General features: G+C 47.7%; 2 protein-coding genes across 3 annotated transcripts in view; one reads left to right on the plus strand and one right to left on the minus strand.

Moving 5' to 3' along the window:
• Nucleotides 1–236: 236 nt before the first annotated feature.
• si:dkey-56m19.5 (uncharacterized protein KIAA0754) lies at nucleotides 237–6121 on the minus strand. Its single transcript, XM_031568735.1, has 2 exons — nucleotides 5868–6121; nucleotides 237–2640 (listed from the first exon to the last, which is right to left on the minus strand). Exon 2 carries the CDS (start codon nucleotides 2630–2632, stop codon nucleotides 1019–1021), a length of 1614 nt encoding a protein of 537 aa, XP_031424595.1. The 5' UTR covers nucleotides 2633–2640; nucleotides 5868–6121; the 3' UTR covers nucleotides 237–1018.
• A 5206-nt stretch (nucleotides 6122–11327) lies between these two features.
• dync1li2 (dynein, cytoplasmic 1, light intermediate chain 2) overlaps nucleotides 11328–21779 on the plus strand; it is a 21999-nt gene continuing 11547 nt past the window's right edge. Inside the window, exons 1-4 of one of the 2 annotated variants that reach the window (XM_031568736.2) lie at nucleotides 11328–11690; nucleotides 12581–12654; nucleotides 13053–13169; nucleotides 13527–13757. In XM_031568736.2, coding sequence (XP_031424596.1) covers nucleotides 11596–11690; nucleotides 12581–12654; nucleotides 13053–13169; nucleotides 13527–13757 — 517 coding nt within the window. In that variant the 5' untranslated portion in view covers nucleotides 11328–11595. The remainder of the gene's footprint in view (nucleotides 11691–12580; nucleotides 12655–13052; nucleotides 13170–13526; nucleotides 13758–21779) is intronic. The other variant, XM_031568737.2, reaches the window with a different exon arrangement.

Genomic DNA, 21779 nt, shown 5'->3' on the forward strand with positions numbered 1-21779 from the left:
GGGTCACGCAGCCGGCTGCACACTGGGAAGAATGATCTAGAATGATCTAGAAAATCCATACCCCCAGTATCCAGCACAGCAGGCTCCCTTTAGCAAATATTTCTGTGTCATTAGGAGTTTTTGAATAATTAATGCCGTGTAAGAAAACCTAATTAGTTGTTTGAAGGTTAATCATAATTCAGACATGCCGGTCGGCGAGGGCACACCCCGCCGAGCAGAAACACAAAGAAGCATGGTTAAGGTATAACAGTCTCTTTATTTACTAAGCCAAGCCATCAAGTTAAAATGAACATTCCTTCCTCACTGCCTCTTCCTCTGTTATAGAGAGGGCAGCGCGGTCTCATCCTTTAATCTTGTTTATACATAGTTACGGAAAAAATATGTGAAAGTCAAAATTAGATTATATACTATTAAATGCTAATCCAATAAAACATTTTTGTCTTAATATTCATCAGGCTCACACACAAAGACAAGACTTAAGTCATTCCATTCATAGTTTGTTAATGTCCAGTATTTTGTTCTGCAGTCCAGTTTTACCCCTTTTTTTTTCTCTCTCTCGCTCTCCTTCGCCGTTTTCATCTCGCTAAATTTCTCCGGCATTCGTCTCCCCTGAACCTGCTAGCACAGACAGCCTCTCAGCCCTCGCCTACCGGCTCTGAAGACTGGCGCTTCCCCTCTGGCCCTTTGTGTCACTCCGTGTCACTCTGTCTCACTCTTCTTCACTCATTCAAATCTCACTCCAGTCCGCTCTTCTTCACACTCACCCTCACTCTCAGCTCTCGAGTGGTTGCATTTCTTTTATTTTTGGCTAACCATAAATTCCGTTGCCTGAGTTACTGCAACAGGCTTGCTTGATGCTTTATTTTCAGAGGCCTGTGTTGCAAGGAGGTGTTTATTTATCGTATTCTCATTCTGTTGGTTGGTGTGTTCTTTTTTCTTTTTTTTTTTTGTTTGCATCGTTAAAACAGGATTCACAGTTGTTTTGTTATCATTTAGTTTCTTTCCATACGTTAGTTTCTCAGACTAAGTCGACCGTCTGACTTACTGCAGCGCCTATGGTCTCCGCAAGGTCGTTCACAGCATCTGGGATCAGGATATCGACCACCTGGCTCAAGTCCTTTTTGAGTTCACAGTCACTGGGGGGTTCCTGAGGGGCCTGCTCCTCCTCCTCAGGCTGTGCCACGCCGTTCACACACTCCTGCTGCTGCTGCTGCTGCTCCACCGCCTTCGGCTCCTCCTCCGATGTGGGCTGGGCCGCTGCCTCCTGGCACTCGCCGTTCACCGCTGGTGCGTCGGCGGGCGCGGCACATTCCTCTGGGGCGCTTTTACACTCTCCATTATCCAGGGGCCTCTCCTCGGCCGGCGCCTCTTCGCTGGGCGACGGTGCTGTTTCCAGGGCAGCTGCGGCTGCAGGCTCCTCGGTGGAGAGTTCGTTGGTGGATGCAGATTCTGAGATGACGATCTCTGGGATGGGCTCGGCTGGAACCTCAGCTGCAGGGGCCTCAACCTCAGCTGCAAGGGCCTCAACCTCAACTGCAGGGACCTCAACTGCAGGGGCCTCAACCGCAGGGGCCTCAATCTCAGCTGCAGGGGCCTCAACTTCAGCTACAGGGGCCTCAACCTCAGCTGCGGGGGCCGCAACCTCAACGGCAGGGGCCTCAACCTCAACGGCAGGGGCCTCAACCTCAGCAGCAGGGGCCTCAACCTCAGCTACAGGGGCCGCAACCTCAACTGCAGGGGCCTCAACCTCAACTGCAGGGGCCGCAACTAATTCTGTTGTGGACTCTGTGCTCTCTGGTTCTGAGGCTGCAGGAGCTTCTGCTTCTGCCACGGGCTCGGGTTCAGGCTCAGGAGCTGCTGCAGGTTCTGCCTCTGGCTCTGGAGCTGCTGTGGATGACTCCTCTGGCTCTGGAGCTGCTGTGGATGACTCCTCTGGCTCAGTGACAGTCTGTGGTTCTGGTTTTGGCTCTACTTCAGCTTCTGGCTCAGGTTCAGGCTCTGGAGCAGCAGCAGCCAATGTGACTTGCGTGACCTCAACCAACACATCTGCGACTTCAACCCCACCGACGACCTCTTGGACAACTTCCACCTGCTCCACTACCACCACCTCTGCTACAAGTTCTGGTTCGGGTTCTGGTACCTCTGGTGTGGGTTCTGGTACCTCTGGTGTGGGTTCTGGTACCTCTGGAGCAGCAGCGGGTAGTTCCTCGGGTGCCGCCGCTGGAGGTTCCTCAGGTGCCGCCGCGGGAGGTTCCTCAGGGGCCGCTGCAGTTTGTTCTGCCGGTGCTACTGCCGGTTCTTCTGGTGCAGCGGCTGCAGGTTCCTCCTTTGTCTCGGCTACCTGCTCAGCAGCAGCAGCAGCAACCGGTTCTTCTGCCACCGGAGCTGCAGCTTCAGTGGTGGGGACTACAGCAGCTTGTTCCGCTGCAGCCTCAGTGGTGGCGACTACAGCAGCTTGTTCCGCTGCAGCCTCAGTGGTGGCGACTACAGCAGCTTGTTCGGGCGCAGCCTCGGCGGTTGCTGCCGCCTCAGCCTTCTGCTCTACTGGAGTCACGGCTGGCGCTTCCTCTTTCTTCTCCTTTGGGTCGCTGACATCGTAGCCCTTCTTCTTCTTGCTCAGCTTTGCTCCCATGGTGAGTTCTGTGAGTAGCAGGAGCATAGCAGGAGAGTCGGTTAGCATCAGTGCTAATGCTTGTATTTACACTTTGAACTAAAAACACTCCCTCCCCACTCCATGTTGAAAAAAGGTACCATTGACCCAGAGAACCAACAGGAGTTCCATCCTCAGCCTACCCACTCTTTGCTTCAAATACATGGAGAGAGAGAGAGAGAGAGAGAGAGAGAGAGAGAGAGAGAGAGAGAGAGAGAGAGAGAGAGAGAGTTCAGCAGCCCATCTTTCCTTCTTAAAGCACACTAACCCTTTCTCCACTCTCCTTCTTAAAAGGACCCTAACTCATTTCGACCGGGAGCCATGGACACAGTCTGTGAGTGGTGCCAACAATCGGCTTTGGAGGACATCTAAAAGACAAACTGCCATGGGACGGGAGCTTTGCACCAGTCTTTTACATTCCTTACCACACACTCATCTGAACCCAAAGGGCAACGCACCCAGGAATCTCAGGAAGCCAAGAGTGCCAAATGAGCTACTACTCTCTTAATGGATTGCTCAGCCCACACTGGCTTCATTTCAGCAAAGCCTTCTGGGTCACGATCACATGAGGAATAGTAGGATACATCCGAGGCCTTAATTCAGTTCTTTAAAAGAAAAAAGAAAAACTGGCTCTTTTCCCTGGGAAAGTATACTGCTACCTCCTGGCCTGCAAAGCATGAAGACTGAATGCAATTGCCTGAAACAATTTGCCTGGTCAAATCTCCTGTTTAAATCAACTCAGCTTTTTCGGGTTATCTACCACGAAAGTGAACTGTAAATAGGTCCTTTGAAACAAGGGACCAAGTCTGTGTAGACATGCAATCATTTTGTCGTCCTTCTACAAAATGTCTGGAGGCATTGTACTTTCAGCGGTCTGAAAGTGAGATTAGATTGAGGGTAGAGGGGAAAATAAAATCTGCACCTCTGTCACCTCCTGTTGCTGTTAGTTAATAAGTGAGACAACCAAGAACCAATGTAAAAGGTGAAAAAGTGCACTGTCTTGCCTTGCGAGGTAGGAGTGGTGTCAGTCGTTGGCTCTAGACTCAAAAGAAAAACTGGAATAGGCCACTAAACTGCATAAACAATGACGGGAGGATTTCAATAGCATGTCACTTCCCTATTTCAGTATAGAGAACTAAGAGAAAACAACTACGCACTCTATGGCTGCTGCTGCTATCACTTACACTGGATGCAGGCCAGCTCTCTCCCATGACAGAGAATGGTTTTAGAGACGCAGTTAGATTAATCTAATAAAACCTTGCAGTGAAAGAAACTGCTTGCTCGTTTCATTCTTATTGCAGTGGGGGGGTGGCACAGCTTCTTGCCTCTGCCATAACGGCAGGAATTCCACAAACCCCCAATGATCATTAGTGCCTCTGATTACTGTTCATTAATAATTTAAGGCAAATGTCAAGGATTAGCAAGGTGGGGGTTGGAAAGGGGTCCCGACGAGCCAACGACTGGACCCCGTTTTAAAATGTCGGCCGCCACCAACACACAGCAATCTAATGGACACCTTTGCCCCACGTCACGCCTGTGGTTTAGCAACGGAGATGATATAATTATCTGAGCTGCAGCACACGTGTTATCTTAATGGGAACTGTCCATTGTGCTGCATTGGGGCAATCAGGATGGGTTGTTGCGGAGCCCTGCACCAGTCATCCACAAATCAATCCACACGCTGGAGCCCGCGGCCAGTTTGCGCCACCAGTTTCAGGCTGCAGCTACCAGCCTCGACGCACACAGGTTCCCCAACCCACTCAACTCGACCGCTCTCATCCCACACAACATGCTCAATGTGTCCCAATTAAGGTAATTGCCTGGATTATTTCGACGGATTTGACTCAATTTATTCGATATACTTACTTGGAATCAGGCGATTTTTAAACCCTTTAAGTAACGGCCAAATTGTACTTGGAAGCGAAGACTATATATAATGCACATGCAAATAAGCTCCGACAGGGGATCAGAAATGTATATCGCTGACACGAGTAGGAAGCCGACAGGAAATATAGCTCACTCTAGAGAACACTGCGATCTGGCAAACACCGGGGCATGCCTAGATCGAGGGGGAGATTAAACCATTTAGGCCAATAAGATTGCAAGCCGCGATCAACGTGAACACCAAAACCACTCATGTTTAGTCTCAGAGCACACTATCAAACACATAGGCACTTATTATAAAAACACGTGGCATGTTTTCGAGTAAGCCCTTTCCCTGTCTCAATAACATATTTGTCCAACACGCGTATAGCGCAGACGAAATTCCTGGAGGAGAAGGAAACCAGAGGAGACCGTGGGTGCTTAAGATCGAGGGTTGGACAAAATAAAAAGCTAACATTCGAATCTGGCTCCAGGTGAGTAGGTTGTGAAATTAAAACGATGCTATCTAGTCTATGCGTGTAAATCGCAACCGGGTAGCTGCCACCCCAAAACAATAAATCACTGATTGCAGAGAACCATCATCTCAACCAACGCAGTGATTCTGCGCCCAACCCCCCCCCTCCTCCTTTCTTTGGTTCATGATCACGTAGGCTATCCACCAAAGGAGTTCTACAGGCATAGCGCTCTCACACAATGTGACTGGGGAAAAATACATCACATTAGCCCTTCTTTACGCATGGCTTTCAAAAATCGGAGAATTTTGATGGGTTATGAAACCCATTCAGCATGAAAACACATTCAAGTTGCAATGCACACATTTTGTAATAGTGGCTGTCCAAAGGGGGGTGGGGTGGGGTGGGGTGCGAAAATGATCCAACCTTTAGAGAATCTGGAATTAATTACCTACAGATGAACCACACCTTCAGACAATTGTGCAGTATCAGTGGGCCGACAACTGTGAGCCCCAACCCAGGGGGTGTTCTCTGGGAACAGATCGCAGTCTGTTTCGCAAGACCAGAGCGAATGTTACCCCCTCAAAGAAAGACAGTTCTGATTATCCGACAAAATGAAAGCCTAGAGGCTAGATGCTTCACGAACAACACATAGAACAAGCAAACGTAGCTACGATACCAAAAAAAAAAATGACTAAATGCACGAACGGAGAACAAAGGGCAACTGAATCAACGTCTCGACAGCGAACCAAGTAACCATCCCCAGCTTTTTTTCCTCCAAATTTCAAGCAACACTTCGCAGGGGAGTTTCAGCGTAATATAGACAAAAATGAGAGGGGGCGACGCAGGAGGCAAATATCCGGACTAGAAAGTTCACCGACCTGTTTTGCTGCGGAGATGATCCCTTGAAAGCTGTGTGGTGGGGAGAGTCGGATGGTTGTTCTTCCCCCTCTGTAAGAAGAATAGCTTTGAATTGAGGAGGAAAGCTCGCGACTGACAGCTGCGCCCGTTCTTGCTCGCTCCCTGAGGTCCAATCTGAGCCCGTGCGTTTCTGCTCTGCTCTGCTCTGCGCGCTCCCCTCCGTGCCTCACTCACAGCCAGCAAGACATCTGTCGCTACCACAACCTGCCCTGCCCACTACCCTCATGTATAGGCTGCCCGCCCTCGCCCTCTCCCCCCCCCCCCCCCCTCCTCCCCCCACCCTTCCCGTGTCCCCTCCTTGTATGCATATTTCTGTAGATTAGATGGGCTTTATTTGCTTTTTGAGGGGAATAATGCCCCTTTCTTGTTTCAGTCTGTTAACTCTTTGAGTGGTTGCTATGGTGACCGACATGCTTGTGTCTCAAAGTTATGCCTTTTTCGCATGTTTGTGAACATTTTCAAGGGAAAGTTGTGTCTTGTTTTGGTGCAGCTGAACCCTCCCCTCGGCCACAGTATGCCAATTTTGAAATTCTGTCTCTCATTTTCTCTCTCTCTCTCTCACACACACACTCTCTCTCTCTCTCTCTCTCTCTCTCTCTCTCTCTCTCTCTGTCTCTCCCTGTTTTCACAGACTCCAGTCACTTGATTCAAAAGGTTTCACAATATTATTTTTAACCCAAGACCAGACCCCATCCCCAATAGTAATGGTGAATATGTGAGAAACAAACTGTACATATTTCATATACATCCATGTCCATGACACAGTGCTGTTTGGCTGCACGATTGCGCAATGTCCCACCTTTACACAGTGGTTCCGCTTAAGTCAACACAACTGTGTACCATTAACCTTCAAGAACTCAATGTTTACTCCATGCTCTCTCTCTCTCTCTCTCTCTCTCTCTCACACACACACACACACACACACACACACACACACACACACACACAAACACACACACAAACACAAACACACACACACACACACAAAAACACACACCAGTCCACAGTCACTTGCCCACCTTTTTAGTGTTCTGACATGTCACACCCGAGTGTGACTTGCCTGGCGGGTGTTAATGGGATAATGTACATGGCAGGATCGCACAGACATTCTGCATCTGAGTCCAACTCGGCACACTCTCCGCTGTGGTGTGCAACATGCACTATCAGCTCCAGAAATCAATTAGTGATTGTGTCATGGCCTGCCTTCTTGGTCAGTGGTTAGCTTGCACACAGAGCCACAGCAAAGGGCAGTAAGCGTTGTATTCACCCTGTAGTGCATTAAGGCCCCTCTGATCCGCCATTAGTGCTTTTAAACGGAGCGAGTAAAGATGGCTTCGTTGGCAAAGACACTTTGTCCACTTTCCAGGTGAAAACAGCGATGGACTCATATTTACATTCTCCCTGGTTAGAAAACAAAGGGTTTTAAGGACCTACCACACCTAGACCAGAGGACAACACACACACACACACATGTGACTTCTCTCATAGGTTTAGCCGGGGAACAGTGTAGATAGGGCGGATGTGCGTGTGTGTGTGTGTGTGTGTATGTGTGTGTGTGTGTGTGTGTGTGTGTGTGTGTGTGTGTGTGTGTGTGTGTGTGTGTGTGTGTGTGTGTGTGTGTGTGTGGGGAGGGTGGGACTAGGTGCTGTTGATCATACTGTAACCAAAGCATTCATTCAGTGCCCGTTAATGACCCAGGGTATTTACCTAACCTCCCCTCTCCTCTCTCTTCCGTCACCTAGTATATCTTAATGATGTCTTCTCTCTGCTCACTCTCTTTTAGTGATTGGATCAGCTCCATCAGTAGCGTATGGTCATCATTTCAGATCAGATACACTGCAGTTTGGAATGTCATCAAACGTGGTCTTGTGAAACTTGTTTCTGTTCTTCTTGTCCTTCTTTCTCTCTCTCAAAGCCTAGAGTGCTTTCTGCATTCCTGTAGGACAAAAGAGAAGTAGCATGGAATTCAAGTGCTTGCAGAATATATTGTTTGGAAATAAATAATAAACGATTATTTCTAATGGCTTTTAAATTGGATGAAGTGATAACCAGTTGCTGCTTACTCCTTCAGTCTGGACTAGATGGTTGGTTGTTCCTAATTTGTTGAGACGTGCACATCTATTTATGGGTAGTGGGCAAGGTTATGAAACTCCCAGACTCTAAACTGACTGAAAGTGTTATTTATGGTCTGTGGCCCTTGTGCCCTATGCTGGGACCTACAAGCAAAACGTGAGCAATAAATCATAGAATGAGTGTAAAAGTAAGTTTATGGGGATAACGTGTTATAATATTTACTGTGAAGACAGTGACCCCTAGTGTTGAAATCAGAGCAGTACATTGGACATGTCCTCTGGTCATTACAGTGAGATTGCACCTAAACTGAATTAGAATTTAAAAAAAAAAATGGTACATACACACATTCAAATATTGGTGTCCATTCTTCTGTGCTATGTGTTTGTGTAATGTGTTGGCTAAAGGGGGGAGGGTTTGACTTTATCTCGGGCCATGGCCAGGAGAACGGCAATGATAAGAGTTTGTCAGTTTATCCTCAACTGAAGCACTTCACCAACAGCAGGCATGTGATTAAGATATGACGGCGCATGGGTCGAGATGGTGTGTCTTGAGAAGACTCAGTGGTTTGGGTGTATGAGGTTAGAGACACCACCGGCACCTGAAACAGATGAACGCGCAAGGCTTTTGTCTCCCCTGACACAGCACCTGAGGGAGAGAGCGGAAGAGAGAGAGATAGGGAGAGGGAAAGAGAGAGAGAGGGGGAGATAGAGAGAGAGGGGGAGAGAGAGGGAGATAGAGGGGAGGAAAGAGAGGAAGAGAGAGAGAGAGAGGGGGAGAGAGAGGGAGATAGAGGGGAGGAGAGAGAGGGAGAGAAAGAGAGAGAGAGAGAGAGAGAGAGAGAGAGAGAGATAGGGAGAGGGAAAGAGAGAGAGAGGGGGAGAGAGAGAGAGAGGGAGGGAGAGCAGCATGTTTTTGTTTTTCTTCACTGCCAGAGCATGGGAGTGGGCAGGTCAGGTTACTTGTGAAGTGGTGTTAAGTCAGAACATTGGCATGCTACCCTGAGACCCCCCCCCCCCCCAAACACTCACAGACCTTCCCCTCATGCTACCCTGAGACCCCCCCCCCCCCCCCAAACACTCACAGACCTTCCCCTCATCCTTGCTCTATGCCCCTCCCACTCCCACTGTTTACACACTACCTGCAATGTCTCACATGCACAGGCAACTTCATCTCTCCATGTGGATAGATGGAAGCTCAGATGTAGCAGTATAACAGTGACAGTGAGGTAGAGGAAGCACACGGTCTGTCAGCTCATTATCACTGATTGCCTCTGTTCCTCTATCCCTGTTCTCTTAAGATGGGATGATGAAATGCACCTTCGATGAGTTGTTCTTACACCTTGTTCTTGGGGGGCTGGGGGGGGGGTCAACTAAGGCTCAATGGTTTGGATCATCAGGGCTTAGTATTGCTGTTTTTTATGTTGTTGTTTTCTGCTATTATTGCACCTTGTGTGCCATGACTGCTGTTGAACAGCAGGTGGCAGCAGGTATCACTCTTTTGAAGATGAGAATAGGAAGGAGCACATGTAAACATTATTATTACTATTATAATTTGTTATTGATGCATAGTGACAATACAGAAACACAGCAACAGCAACAGCATACCGTACATTATATTGGTACAGCAGTACATTAAAACAAGAGAAACAACAATGACAACAAAAGAAAAAAACAAATAAATAAAATAAAATAATCACAGAACAAAGAGGAAATAATTAATTATCCTTTAACAACCGTGTGGAGGAGACATAAAAGTCTATAATTTTTTGGGTTAATTTGGACCAAACAAAGACATTTAGAAGCCATTTCTATCTTAAAGATATGGAAGGATGGCTTTCCTTGTAGCCATTTTTGTTTGTGGAGAAAATTTGGCTTGCAGAGTAAAAACGTTTACAACAAATTCCAAAGGGTAATTCACAGGGTTCTCATAATAAAATAGAAAATCCTTTGCAGTAAGGAAATACGATAATTCAAAAAGATAATAATTTAAGTCATTAATAAACGTTTTTGTCTTCTCACACTCAAAAAAGAGATGCAACATTGTTTCATCTGTGTTATCACAAAAGGAACAAGCAGAGCTTATGTCAGTATATTTTGCTATATTGACATTTACTGGATATATTTTATGTAGAATTTTGTAGTCCCATATCCCATAAAGTCCCATATTTCCATATGTCCATATGGACAAACATGTCAATTTAATCAATGTTTTGAATTTACTAACCAAGGGAAAAATTCTCAGTATTTGGCTATATGTTTTCAATCTTCAAGCTGATATAAGCCACATTAACAGTTCTGCAAACTTTCACAAGAGGATACACCCTTTCTGTTTCCTCTATGGTAAATACTTTTGCAGCATGTTGACATTTCCAATGGACAATTACAGAGCTCATGAAAATCCAAGATGTTTTTGAGCATCTTTTATGATGGTTGTTGGAATGTGTACATTCTGCATGCAAGCTGGTTTTGTCTTGAAGTATGCTCACATAATATGGGGCCAACTGTCCCCCAAGGCCTTTGTAGGTCAGGTGTTGAACATGGGCAGAGTAGGACAGGGGTATTTCTGCTGTCTTTCCTGTTGTGCTTTGGCCTTTAACTAGACAGAACCTATGAGAAGTCAAGGATTGGGATTCCAGGAAGCCAACCCAAAAACATGAAAGCAGATGATAGGCCAACCAAAAAACATGAAAGCAGATGATAGGCTAACAAAAAAAGACACTGATAAACAGTGTTTTCTTTCCAATAAACATTTTAGTCGTCCTTGTAGACTAGCTTTAGATACTTTTAAAAAGATTCCTGACAGCACCTTTAAACAAACGGTTTCTTACAATAATAAAAGTGTGTACGATGGCACCAAATAAAGATAGACATTCACAGTCAATGACCATCTTTACGAGACCTTAAAAAAAAACGTATCTTCATGTTTGTTTTTGTATGACCCAATACATCACAGGCTGTTTAACTGGATCGTCAGATAGTGATATGCATGATGGCATAGTCTACACTGTTTGTGTACATATGAACATAAAATATTGTGGAAGAGTATGTTGCTTATTCTGCATGTTGTGTGGTTTACAGCAGTCTTATAGTCCCAACCTATCTGGGCAATGGAGGCCTATTTACCAAAGGCATATACAATTCCTAAAATAGCCTACATTAAAACTTGCACATTGTTAAACTTCATGTTGAGGGACCCACTATCCTTTGGCCTACTTAAAGATGCATTAGTTAACTTTTACTTAAGTTCTTGAAATTAGATATAACCTATTTCTCTAGGTGGTATGACTGTAACCTCTTCACGCCAGGGCGTAACCGGTCGCGACGCGCGCTCTGTCGGTCGTTTTTCAGAATGACATCATTTCAGCCAACGCGTATAGAGCTGTCTGCTGACCTGCCGTATCAGAATTACAAATGTGATAAACCGAACGCAGCATTGCGGTGCTCTGCTATTTTCCAACACGAAGAAAGGGGTCATTTAACCGATCAAGAATTTTGAAATAGGCGTATACGGGAATTTACGGAGGAACTCAGCTTTGTAAAAGTTTTAGTTACACCAAGGTCCTGAGGCGCCCAGGCTGTGCCTCCTGGTGCCTCCCTTTGTCGCTGTAGAAACAAGATGGCTCCCGTTTTGGAGAAGAAACTCCTGGGCGCAGCCGGGGCTGGCGACACCATGGATAATAACTCTGAGGATGAAGAGGGACAGAACCTTTGGTTAGTATTTGTACTTGTTTAGCTGAGATTTGCGGTGTCTTTGTGTAGATAGAAAAACGGCTGACGACTGATATCTGCTTTGTCACTGCCGGGTGCTACTCAGGCAAACACCGGCCCAGGCTATGATTTGAAAACAGTATACTAGCCAGCTAATGTTAGCAGACCACCAGACTCTCCTTCCAGCAGGCTAGTTTAGATTGATTGATTGGTTGGTTGGTTTGTAAAATTCAACTTGAAGTAAAGCCTGAAACGAGGTTTATCTTCATATTTCTGAACTGTTGACACGTAAGATAGCGACAAAGTTGTAGGGCTAACGTTACATGGCTAACAAGCTCTTGTTCCTGTCAAAAGTAGCTAGGATAGGATAGCTGACTAACGTCAGTTATGTTAGCATACGCTATACCTAAGGCAACTAGTGAGCTAACAGACAACAGTGTAACGTCAATGTTGGCTTTGATAGAGCAATGCAACTATCATTTCTTTATTGATAGTGCACGTCATATAGAATAATAAGGTACTGTGAAAACGTCTGTTATTTTTCAGTTGTAGCTCTTCGTTTGCAGAACCCGGCGTTTGTTTTGCACACTAGTGCTGTCTTTCTAGTTAGCTTTCAAGTGGTAACTGTCAAGCCCTTTATGTCACGGGCGTTCTCTGGCGGTCTTTGAAAATAATGGATGACCTCATTTGTTGTGATGGATAACGTTAGTTCTAACCTTTTGTAATAGCAGTGGATTTTGCTCTGATGTGCTCTGTTCAATCAGCTGGTGGAACGAATTTCAAGCTCATAGAAAGGTGCCGTTATTAAATAAACGTGTCCGGATTTATGTTTGGACTCATGAAGAATGATGCAATGCTCATCCATTAGTAATTTAACCATGTTTTTCTTCAAGGACTTCTATTCTTAGTGAAGTTTCCACACGGTCAAGTTCTAAACTGCCATCGGGGAAAAACATATTGGTGTTTGGTGAGTGGTTTCATTCTTGAAAGTTCAAACTTGGAAATGTATAATAGATTGCTCGATGACATCTTACAAAACACTCACACATTGATATAAGAAGTAAACAAGGTGATATGGTTGTTAATGTATTGCATTATGTAATACATCAGTGTCTTTTTATGTTAGATATATCCCATGCATAACTTGCACAGCTTAGATGTAGCCTAGTGATTTGATGCGGCTATAGTTGTTTTCAGACTGGACCCACATTTGAAGCCGTTGTTACCGACCCGCATGCACCTTCTATCAGCCTTCTTACTCCTCACGTAGGCCTAGTTTATATCCGAGGCAGGTTGTTGTTGTCAGTTGAACGGTGCCTTCCCTGTTTGATGAATCGGATCTCTTCCTGTGCTGATGCTCCCCAGGAGAGGATGGGTCAGGAAAGACGACACTCATGGCAAAGCTACAGGGAGCAGAGCACAACAAGAAGGGCCGCGGCCTGGAGTACCTCTACCTGAACGTCCATGACGAGGACAGAGACGGTGAGTTGAAGCGTGAAGTGAAGGCCACGTGCCGTTCCTGATTCCTGTTTCCATGATGGGTTTGGGGCCTCGAGACCTCATCTGCAGATGCTGTGCAGAAAAGATCCTTAGGGGTAATTTAGTATCTTTAGATTAATGGGTAGATGTGCGGAAGTGAGTTGAGGTGAGATGGCAACAGTCTTTGGTTATTGATTGAGCCACTCTTTTTCTAGTGTCAGGTGCTGACTATGTTTGTCTCGTGTGTTTTTCGTGGTAGTATGTTGCTAGTTGGTGTTGCCATAACCCCTCCACCCCTTTCCCCTTGCTCCCAATCTGCCTTGCACCCCTCTCCCCTCTCAAATCCCCCCACTTCTGCAGACCTCACACGCTGCAACGTGTGGATCCTGGACGGGGACCTCTACCACAAAGGGCTGCTGAAGTTCGCCGTGTCCCAGGAGTCGCTGAACGACAGCCTGGCCGTGCTGGTGGCGGACATGAGCCGGCCCTGGACCATCATGGAGTCCCTGCAGAAGTGGGCCAGTGTGCTGAGAGACCACGTGGACAAGCTGAAGATCCCGCCCGAGGACCTGAGGGAGATGGAGCAGAGGAGTAAGAGGCCCTTGTTCTTCTATGAGCCCATGCTTGCTGAACGCATGCTGCAGCGAGGTTATGAGCAGCTTGCAGAGTGCAAGACTGAGGAGCTGAAAATACTGTGTGTGTGTGTGTGTGTGTGTGTGTGTGTGTGTGTGTGTGTGTGTGTGTGTGTGTGTGTGTGTGTGTGTGTGTGTGTGTGTGTGTGTGTGTGTGGCTGTTGTCACTGAGGGTATCCTCAAGCACTTGTTTGTGATGAGGCTGCATCATGTGAAGACCCGTCTTTCTCCCTTTTGGCAATGGAAGATTTTGTGGATTCATTTTTTTTTTTTTGGTATTCTGCTTTTGTGGTTTAGTTCTGCTATTTTAGACCACTGCTTTGAATATGAGCAAGGACTGCATGCTAGCAAAATGAAAATACAGCGTAGACCTTGTCCTGCCTCTGTACGTCTTGGCAGATGTGGTTACGAGTAATGACTGATGGGAATATAGGCCAGGGCCCAGCTTGATGAAGGACTGCTGAGGAAGCTGCGTCGTTTGTTTGTTTGTTTTCCTAAGGACAGTCCTGTATGTGACTGATGCGCCGGTCTGATGCGCCGGTCTGATCTTAGGACAGTCCTGGATGTGACTGATGCGCCGGTCTGATGCGCCTGTCTGATCTTAGGACAGTCCTGTATGTGACTGATGCGCCGGTCTGATGCTCAGGTCTGATCTTAGGACAGTCCTGGATGTGACGGATGCGCCGGTCTGATCTTAGGACAGTCCTGTATGTGACTGATGCGCCGGTCTGATCTTAGGACAGTCCTGTATGTGACTGATGCGCCGGTCTGATGCGCCGGTCTGATCTTAGGACAGTCCTGGATGTGACTGATGCGCCGGTCTGATGCGCCGGTCTGATCTTAGGACAGTCCTTGATGTGACGGATGCGCCGGTCTGATCTTACGCACGCAGGGCCCTGTGCATGAAGCACTCCTTTGTGTGGGCCCTCTGCATGCTCTTTGATATCTGCCTGAGGGGCAGTGTGGAGAGTGCCATCTGCAAAGAGGACCTCTCTGAAAGAAGCTTTCTGTCTGGTGTTGTCGCTGAAGCTTCTCCCTGCCAAGGTGCCGGGAAACACTGTTATCTTGAGTTTAACTCTGGCTGACTTAAGATGTCTGATTTGGCAGTTTTGCTGCTTAAAGGTAATTTAAATGTGGTGGTAGTGGTGAAGGGCAGTGAAGCACTGAAGCTGATTAAATACACTTGTGGTCTCATGACATGTAGCAGCTAATGTCTTTAGTTGGGATATGACTAGCTGTGTTAGTGTGACAGTGTGTTCTCATGACGTGTAGCAGCTACAGGGTAGGCTAATGACAGGCCTTTAATTAAGGCTGTAATAAAACGGATTAGATGTTGGCGCATGGGTGTGGCATTGTGTCCCTGCTTGTTATCGCAGTGTGTGTGTGTGTGTTTTTTTTTATAGACTTTACAGCCTCTGTTCAACAGTCACAGAAAGGGAAAGTATTTGTGTGTGTGTGTGTGTGTGTGTACATGCTCCACTAGACTTTGACTTTTTTGAGATTTTTTTCACTGGCTATCGTACCCGAGTCTTATCGTACCTGGTGGGCTCTCCGCGTCTTTGGCAGTTTCTCATGAACATCTGTGTTCAGCTCATGGGAAGACCAGACGGCGTCAGTCGGCCATTACAGACTCAGACTCAGACCATCCACATGAAGGAAGGGGAAGTTGAGTGGTCACAGTGTTTGTTGACTTGCTCACACTTGGACTAAAATGCTAAGCTCAGCCTGCTTCCCCTGCCACCACGTAGAGCTTTGGAACACACACACACACACACACACACACACACACCCTGATCACTCGATACCCAGCTGGTATGTCAGCGGTGGGATTTTGCACTGAGGCCCAAGTTCTCTCGGGGTACATCTGAATTCTTATGACACTGATGTAGGTGGCAAGCGGGCTGCTCTGCCATCTGGAAAAGCTGGCAGCCCTCTTGAACTCCACTGGTGTCAGTGTGCTGATTGATGTCCGATGCATTGGACGCGCAACCCTCTTGAACTCCACTGGTGTCCGTGTGTATGATGAATGTCCTATGCGTTGGACGCACTTCAGGCGTCAGATGTCATCGCCTGGAATTCCCATTTAACTTGCTGTTCTGTTCTGATCTGCTGTAGCTGGAGAAGAATTCCAGGCAGTTTTTTTCCATCCTGCAGGGGTTTACTAATTTATATTTTTATATTTTAAGTGAAACACATAGCGTATGTGTGTTTTTGGCAGCTGACTGAGCCGTCAGTGATTTTGGCTGCCAAAGGAAAAACTAGAAGTAGTGGCAAATCTAGACAGTAGACAGGATAGAAGAGGGTTGAGGCTCGTTGGTGTGTCGGACATGAGGGATGAGGCTCGTTGGTGTGTCGGACATGAGGACTGACGAGGGATGAGGCTCGTTGGTGTGTCGGACATGAGGACTGACAAGGGGTGAGGCTCGTTGGTGTGTCGGACATGAGGACTGACGAGGGGTGAGGCTCGTTGGTGTGTCGGACATGAGGACTGACGAGGGGAGCAGGCTGTCGGGGTACGCCAGGATGATGGACGCAGATCATTGTGGTGAGGAAAAAAAAAATGAAACTGACAAGTGAGTGGTGTTTGAGCCTGAAGCCAGGTTGAAGCGAGACGATTAGTGAGAGCAGTATGCCTGGTAAGCGAGGTGAAACGGGAGCTGGGAGTGTTGTGCTCCCGTTGTGACTGGCAGGGTCGTCAGATGAAGACTGAGGATGGGGAAGTGGCTGTGAGAGGCGGGCGGGCGGGCGGGCGGGCAGGCAGGCAGGCAGGCAGGGGAGGCAGGCAGGCCTGGCAGGCAGGCCTGTGGACGTCACGCGGGAGGCTGAGGAGTGCGCACGGAGAGCGGGACAGCCAGCAGCTGAGAGCGGGACAGCCAGCAGCTGAGAGCGGGACAGCCACACAGACGGTCCTCAGAGCTGCGGCCAGACAGCCTCGCACTGCTGATCTGGCACCGGTCGCCTGGATGATGTCATCTCCAAGAGCGAGAGAGAGAAAGATAGACAGACAAACAGACAGACAGAGAGAGAGAGAGAGAGAGAGCGAGAGAGAGAGAGAGAGAGAGAGAGAGAGAGAGAAGGGGGAAGGAGGAGCAGACGAGCTGGGGAATTAGCATGTCGTAAAAGCACAAGCGCGAAAGGAGACACAGGCGTACGGACGGAGAGAGAGAAAGTGAGAACACGAGCGAGCGAGTGAGCAGGGGAGGGAGGAGTAGGCAAATGTCCAGCAGCTCTTACAGCGCGTTGCATCATGTGCTTCCTCGCGTTGCTGGAGCGGAGTGGGCCGTACACTGAGCACCACTGGGGAAGCGAGGGAGCGAGCGAGGGAGGGAGGGAGGAGGGAGGGAGGGAGAAGGGAGAAAGAGAGAGTAGAGGCTGGCTGGCTGGCTGGTTCAGAGTGCCGGCAGCGAGTGCCCTCCCGCCGCCCGCCCGCTCAGCCAAGCCAGTACGTCTGCCAGCTGACTCACACGAGTGCCACTGTTTGGGCTGAAAGGTCAGAATGGCGCTGTTCTCAACCGATGGCTACAGCCTCTCAAAGCTCTGACCTAATCATGCTTTGTGTTAATATGTCATGTCGTGTTGCCAGGTCTCCCGGAGCCTCAGTGTGGATGTAAACTGGTGTGGGTCTGTGGGTGTGAACGACGTGTGAGCGCGTGGAACGTACTGTGGAAGCGTATCGGTTTCACATGAGTACTGTGTAAGCGTGTTGCTTTCACACGGCCTACATGCTACATGCTACATGCTACATGCTAACAGCAGCACATGCGGTCCTGTGCCGCAGCATAAGCCCATGGACCCACCCTTGTTTATACAGCGTCGCACTTGGTGCAAAGTCGAACAATGGCCAGCGATTAGCTCCCGTGTGCCTGTCTCCAATTAGTCTGCAGTGTGTGTGTGTCTCTGGGCCCCGCTGGAGACTTGAGTTACATGGCTGAGGGTCTGGGGGGCCAGCACAGCGGCAGGCTTGGCCTGTGGGTCTGTGGGTCGGTGGTGGGTCTGGCCCCTGTCTGCTAATGGGTGGTGTGGAAAGCAATGGGGAGATTAGGCCGAGTTATGTCAGAAATGTACACTATGCGCGTCAGAGTCGGACTCTGCTTTAAGGAGCCTGACTGATGCAGTGGAGATAAGAGGCAGTGAGAGTATGTGTTTTTGTTTGTGTTTGTGTTTGTGTGTGTGTGTGTGTGTGTGTGTGTGTGTGTTAGGGGTGTGCACGGATAGTCAAGCACAATCATGGGAAGTATGAGGGAAGAGAAAATATGGGATACTTTAGCTAATATGCACTTACTCACAAATCATTGTATTGTTAATTTGTGGATCTGTCTACAGTAATGATTCTGTGCACAATCTTGAAAAAAAAAAAACTGTAAAGAGAATGTGTCCGATTCAAGGAAAACAATTTAATTCTATTGGAAAACAGAAGTGTTAGGATAGTAACATTACCTAGCGTTAGCAGCTTGGTAGCAGTTTAGTCACACATCAACACATGCTCAATAATGGTAACGGCGAAGAGTTGTGCTGTTGGGTGTAATACAAATAAGAACCGAAACGTCAGTGTGAAGTTTTATGTTCATTGTTTTATTGTTCAATAAGTTAATTTGCTTCAAAAGTATAGCAAAGACAGTTGGTGTTGCGTGCATTCGGTGATCATGTTGATGGAAATACATTCCGTAGTATTTGACCACTACAGCGGCGGACAAAATAATACCCACATTTTAACAACATGGTAAAGTTACTCCCAAGAAGAGTTTTACTACTTTTTGTAATACATTTTCCATTTACTGGAGTCTGTGAGTCTACAATAACCGAAAAACCATTTGGTCTCATACAGCAAATATTGTTAAGATGGACATCCTGTGTGCGAGTGTCTTTGTGTGCTTTTTCGTATGTCTGTGTGACTGTGTGCATTTGAGTGCACACATATATATATATATATATGTGTGTGTGTGTGTGTGTGTGTGTGTGTGTGTGTTTAATATGTGTGTGCCGGGGTGGCAGGCATCTCTAGGCGGATAAGGGCGACCCTCATCAGGCGCTGCCTGAGCTGAAGGGACAGGAGCCATGTGATGAATAAGCAGCAGCAGCCATCAGCAATAAGAGGGGATCAGTGTTTTACGGCGGCAGCCATCAGCCTAATAGGGTTTGCCCCCGGCCTTCAGCCATTACCCAACAAAGCATCCTTTAGGTCGGAGGACACTCACTCTCTCTCGGCTCCCAGGAACAGCACAGCATAGTTTCCACTAATGATGGCCCTGCTTATGACTCGGCGTGTGTGCGCGCATGCCTGTGTCTCCGTGTGTGTGTGTGTGTGTGCGCGTGCACGCATTCCTGTGTCTCCGTGTGTGTGTGTGTGTGTGTGTGTGTGTGTGTGTGTGTGTATATAGCGAGCGACTGACTGAGAGAGCAGTGACTTGAGTCACAGAGGTGGCTAAGTCTCTAAACACCCTTTGGGGGAAAGTCTAGCTGAGCTTTTGCTGTGGCATCATGTGATGTGGTGTGATTTAAGCCTCATAAAGTCCATATGTGTTTTGAAGACTTTAAAAATAGCCTCCCCTATTCGTACCCTCTGTTGAGAGCAGTTGCTTTATGTGTTTCGAAACACTAATGCTTGGTCCGATTAGAGCTAGGTTATTTTAGCCAGTTGACGTTTGAAATATTGTCTCACAACTTATTAAACAGGCTACACCACAGGCCTTTTTCTCTGGTATGTAAGTGCACCATAAGTGTGTGTGTCACAGGCGTCTGTGTGTGTGCTGGCAGCCCCTGTCTGTGTGTGTGTCTGTGTGTGTGTGTGTGTGTGTGTGTGTGTGTGTGTTGCATCCATAAACTGCATTCCTTTGGTTCCTGAGGAAGCACTTCCTCTTTCCCGCCTCCTCTGCTGTTCCAGAAGCAGAGGCTCCAGGCTGACGTGGCCAGTAAACACTATTATATGAAGTTCTGGAAACACTGGTCTGAGTACAGTTCTCCCTGACTTTACATCAGTATCCTTACTATTATATGAAGTCCTGGATGACTGATCTGAGATCTGTGTTTCGACTCAGTTTGGGATACAGCAGGCTTAACCCATTGCCTCTCCCTGGGTATAATGAGTGGGTTGGCCCTGCTAGACATGGCTAGGCTCCTGTGACAGATGTGAAAAGAAAAGTGCAGCAAGAAATCCTGCTGAGGCATTTCTTATAAGCATCTACATGGGTAGATCTGGGACTTAAATGGACAGTCTGATTTAGGAGGGTCTGGGATTGTGGGGTCTTACATGGACTGTCTGATTGGGCAGAGCTGGCTGCAGAAAATGAGGACACTTGGCTTAGGACAGATTTAAACTTGACAAGAAAAGAAAAGAACACCCTTGTGAAGGAGTGCCTTGGTGCGAGTCGACCCTCTTCCAAGCATCACACCCCCTTGATCAGGCGCTGCAGCCAGTGGTCTTTAAGGTCAGCTCAGCGCTGCAGTGACCCTTTTCTCCACCACATGGGACCTGTGTGTGCTGTGGGGGAGGAGGGACGCAGGGGAACATCATGCTGTCCGGTCCTCCATCAGGACAGAGCAGTATGGTTGCCAGGGAGACGGTCACTGAAGAGTTCACTGCTCAGTTGGAGTGGGGTGGGGGACAGGAACAGGAACAAGGAACAACAACAGAACTGCTGTCAGCATCACTCACATCAGAGATGCTCTACTGCAGCTTGACATTACCAGGGAGGGAGGGAGGGGTGAGTGAGTGAGTGAGTGAGTGAGTGAGTGAGTGAGTGAGTGAGTGAGTGAAAGAAATAAAGACTGAGAGACAGACCCTAGCAGGCACAGAGAAGGACACAGAGAGAGAGGCAGAGAGCAAAGGTGGGGGGCTGAGAGACTTGAAAAGAGGCTGTGACAGAAAACCAGGCCCTCTGTAATCTCTGGAGCTTTTTATACAGCCAGTTAGTCTAGTTCAAGACATTCCGCCTCACCGTTCTCTACAAACACGGAATGGTGGGGGGGGCTGATGTTGTTCCGCCTTTGTGTCGGGAGCGGAGGTAGTTCCAGAGCCGATTGGATGTCTGGGTGAAAGTGAGGGCCGGCATGGTGAGGTAGGGGTGTGTGACGCAGCCTAGCAGCTAACCAAATTGAAGCAACACTACTGTGTTGACAGAACACACAAAGCAGACAGGACATAACATGTTGTACATGATGCACACCAACGTTGCTTGACTCTGAACATTGCTAATAATGTGCACGGCTTGCAAGAGCGCGCAAGTTCACCTGTGACCGTTTTTTAAAGTAACGGGTAGCCCAGTTAGGTAGCCTCTGACGTGTATGTTGGGTGCATTCCACACAACTCAGAATTAGATATGTCCGACATGGTATTTCCCAGCTCTGACTTTTTTCTTCTGACACACTGCCTCTTTATGCATCTTTATGCACACATTAAAAAGGTTTTTAGCCTTTGCTATCCTAAAGGCCTATGATATAGTAAAGGCCTTTGATAAAGTAAAGGCCTATGTCAAACTGATTAAATGATGTGCCTCACTGAAGCCAGGGATATTTTTTTTCTCAGTCTCAAATCGGAGCTTCAAGTGGCGTTCTAGTGCAGTTTTTTTTAAATTGGAAATATCTGTGTTCCTAGTGGTTTTGAAACGCGGCGTTGTGGGTCAAGCTAGGCGCTTTGTTAAACCTCACATTTCTACTACCGGAACGCCAGCCTGCTGTCTAACGCGCACAGACGCACACAGACACACACACACACAGACAGACACACACACACAGACACACACACACAGACACACACAGACCCCTTCAGCACATAGCCTAGCCTAGCTTGAGGAAGGCCCCCATAGCACACTGCCTCCTTCCGCTCTGCTTCAATGCAAACACAGAACAGCAGCTTATGCAACTGACCTGGAATGTTCTAGCATGACCGTGTCCAAACGGCGGCCTTCAAGCCCCACGGTTGGATCAGCACTGAGTGTGTGAACATTACGCCGTGTAGCCTAGGTGTGGAAAAAGCAGGGATCTG

Source organism: Clupea harengus, chromosome 6 (assembly GCF_900700415.2).
Source record: "Clupea harengus chromosome 6, Ch_v2.0.2, whole genome shotgun sequence".
Taxonomy (NCBI): domain Eukaryota; kingdom Metazoa; phylum Chordata; class Actinopteri; order Clupeiformes; family Clupeidae; genus Clupea; species Clupea harengus.

What these genes read in the sequence shown, in the direction of transcription:
- si:dkey-56m19.5 (XM_031568735.1), bottom strand. Translation starts at nt 2,632, where the DNA reads ATGGGAGCAAAGCTGAGCAAGAAGAAGAAGGGCTACGATGTCAGCGAC.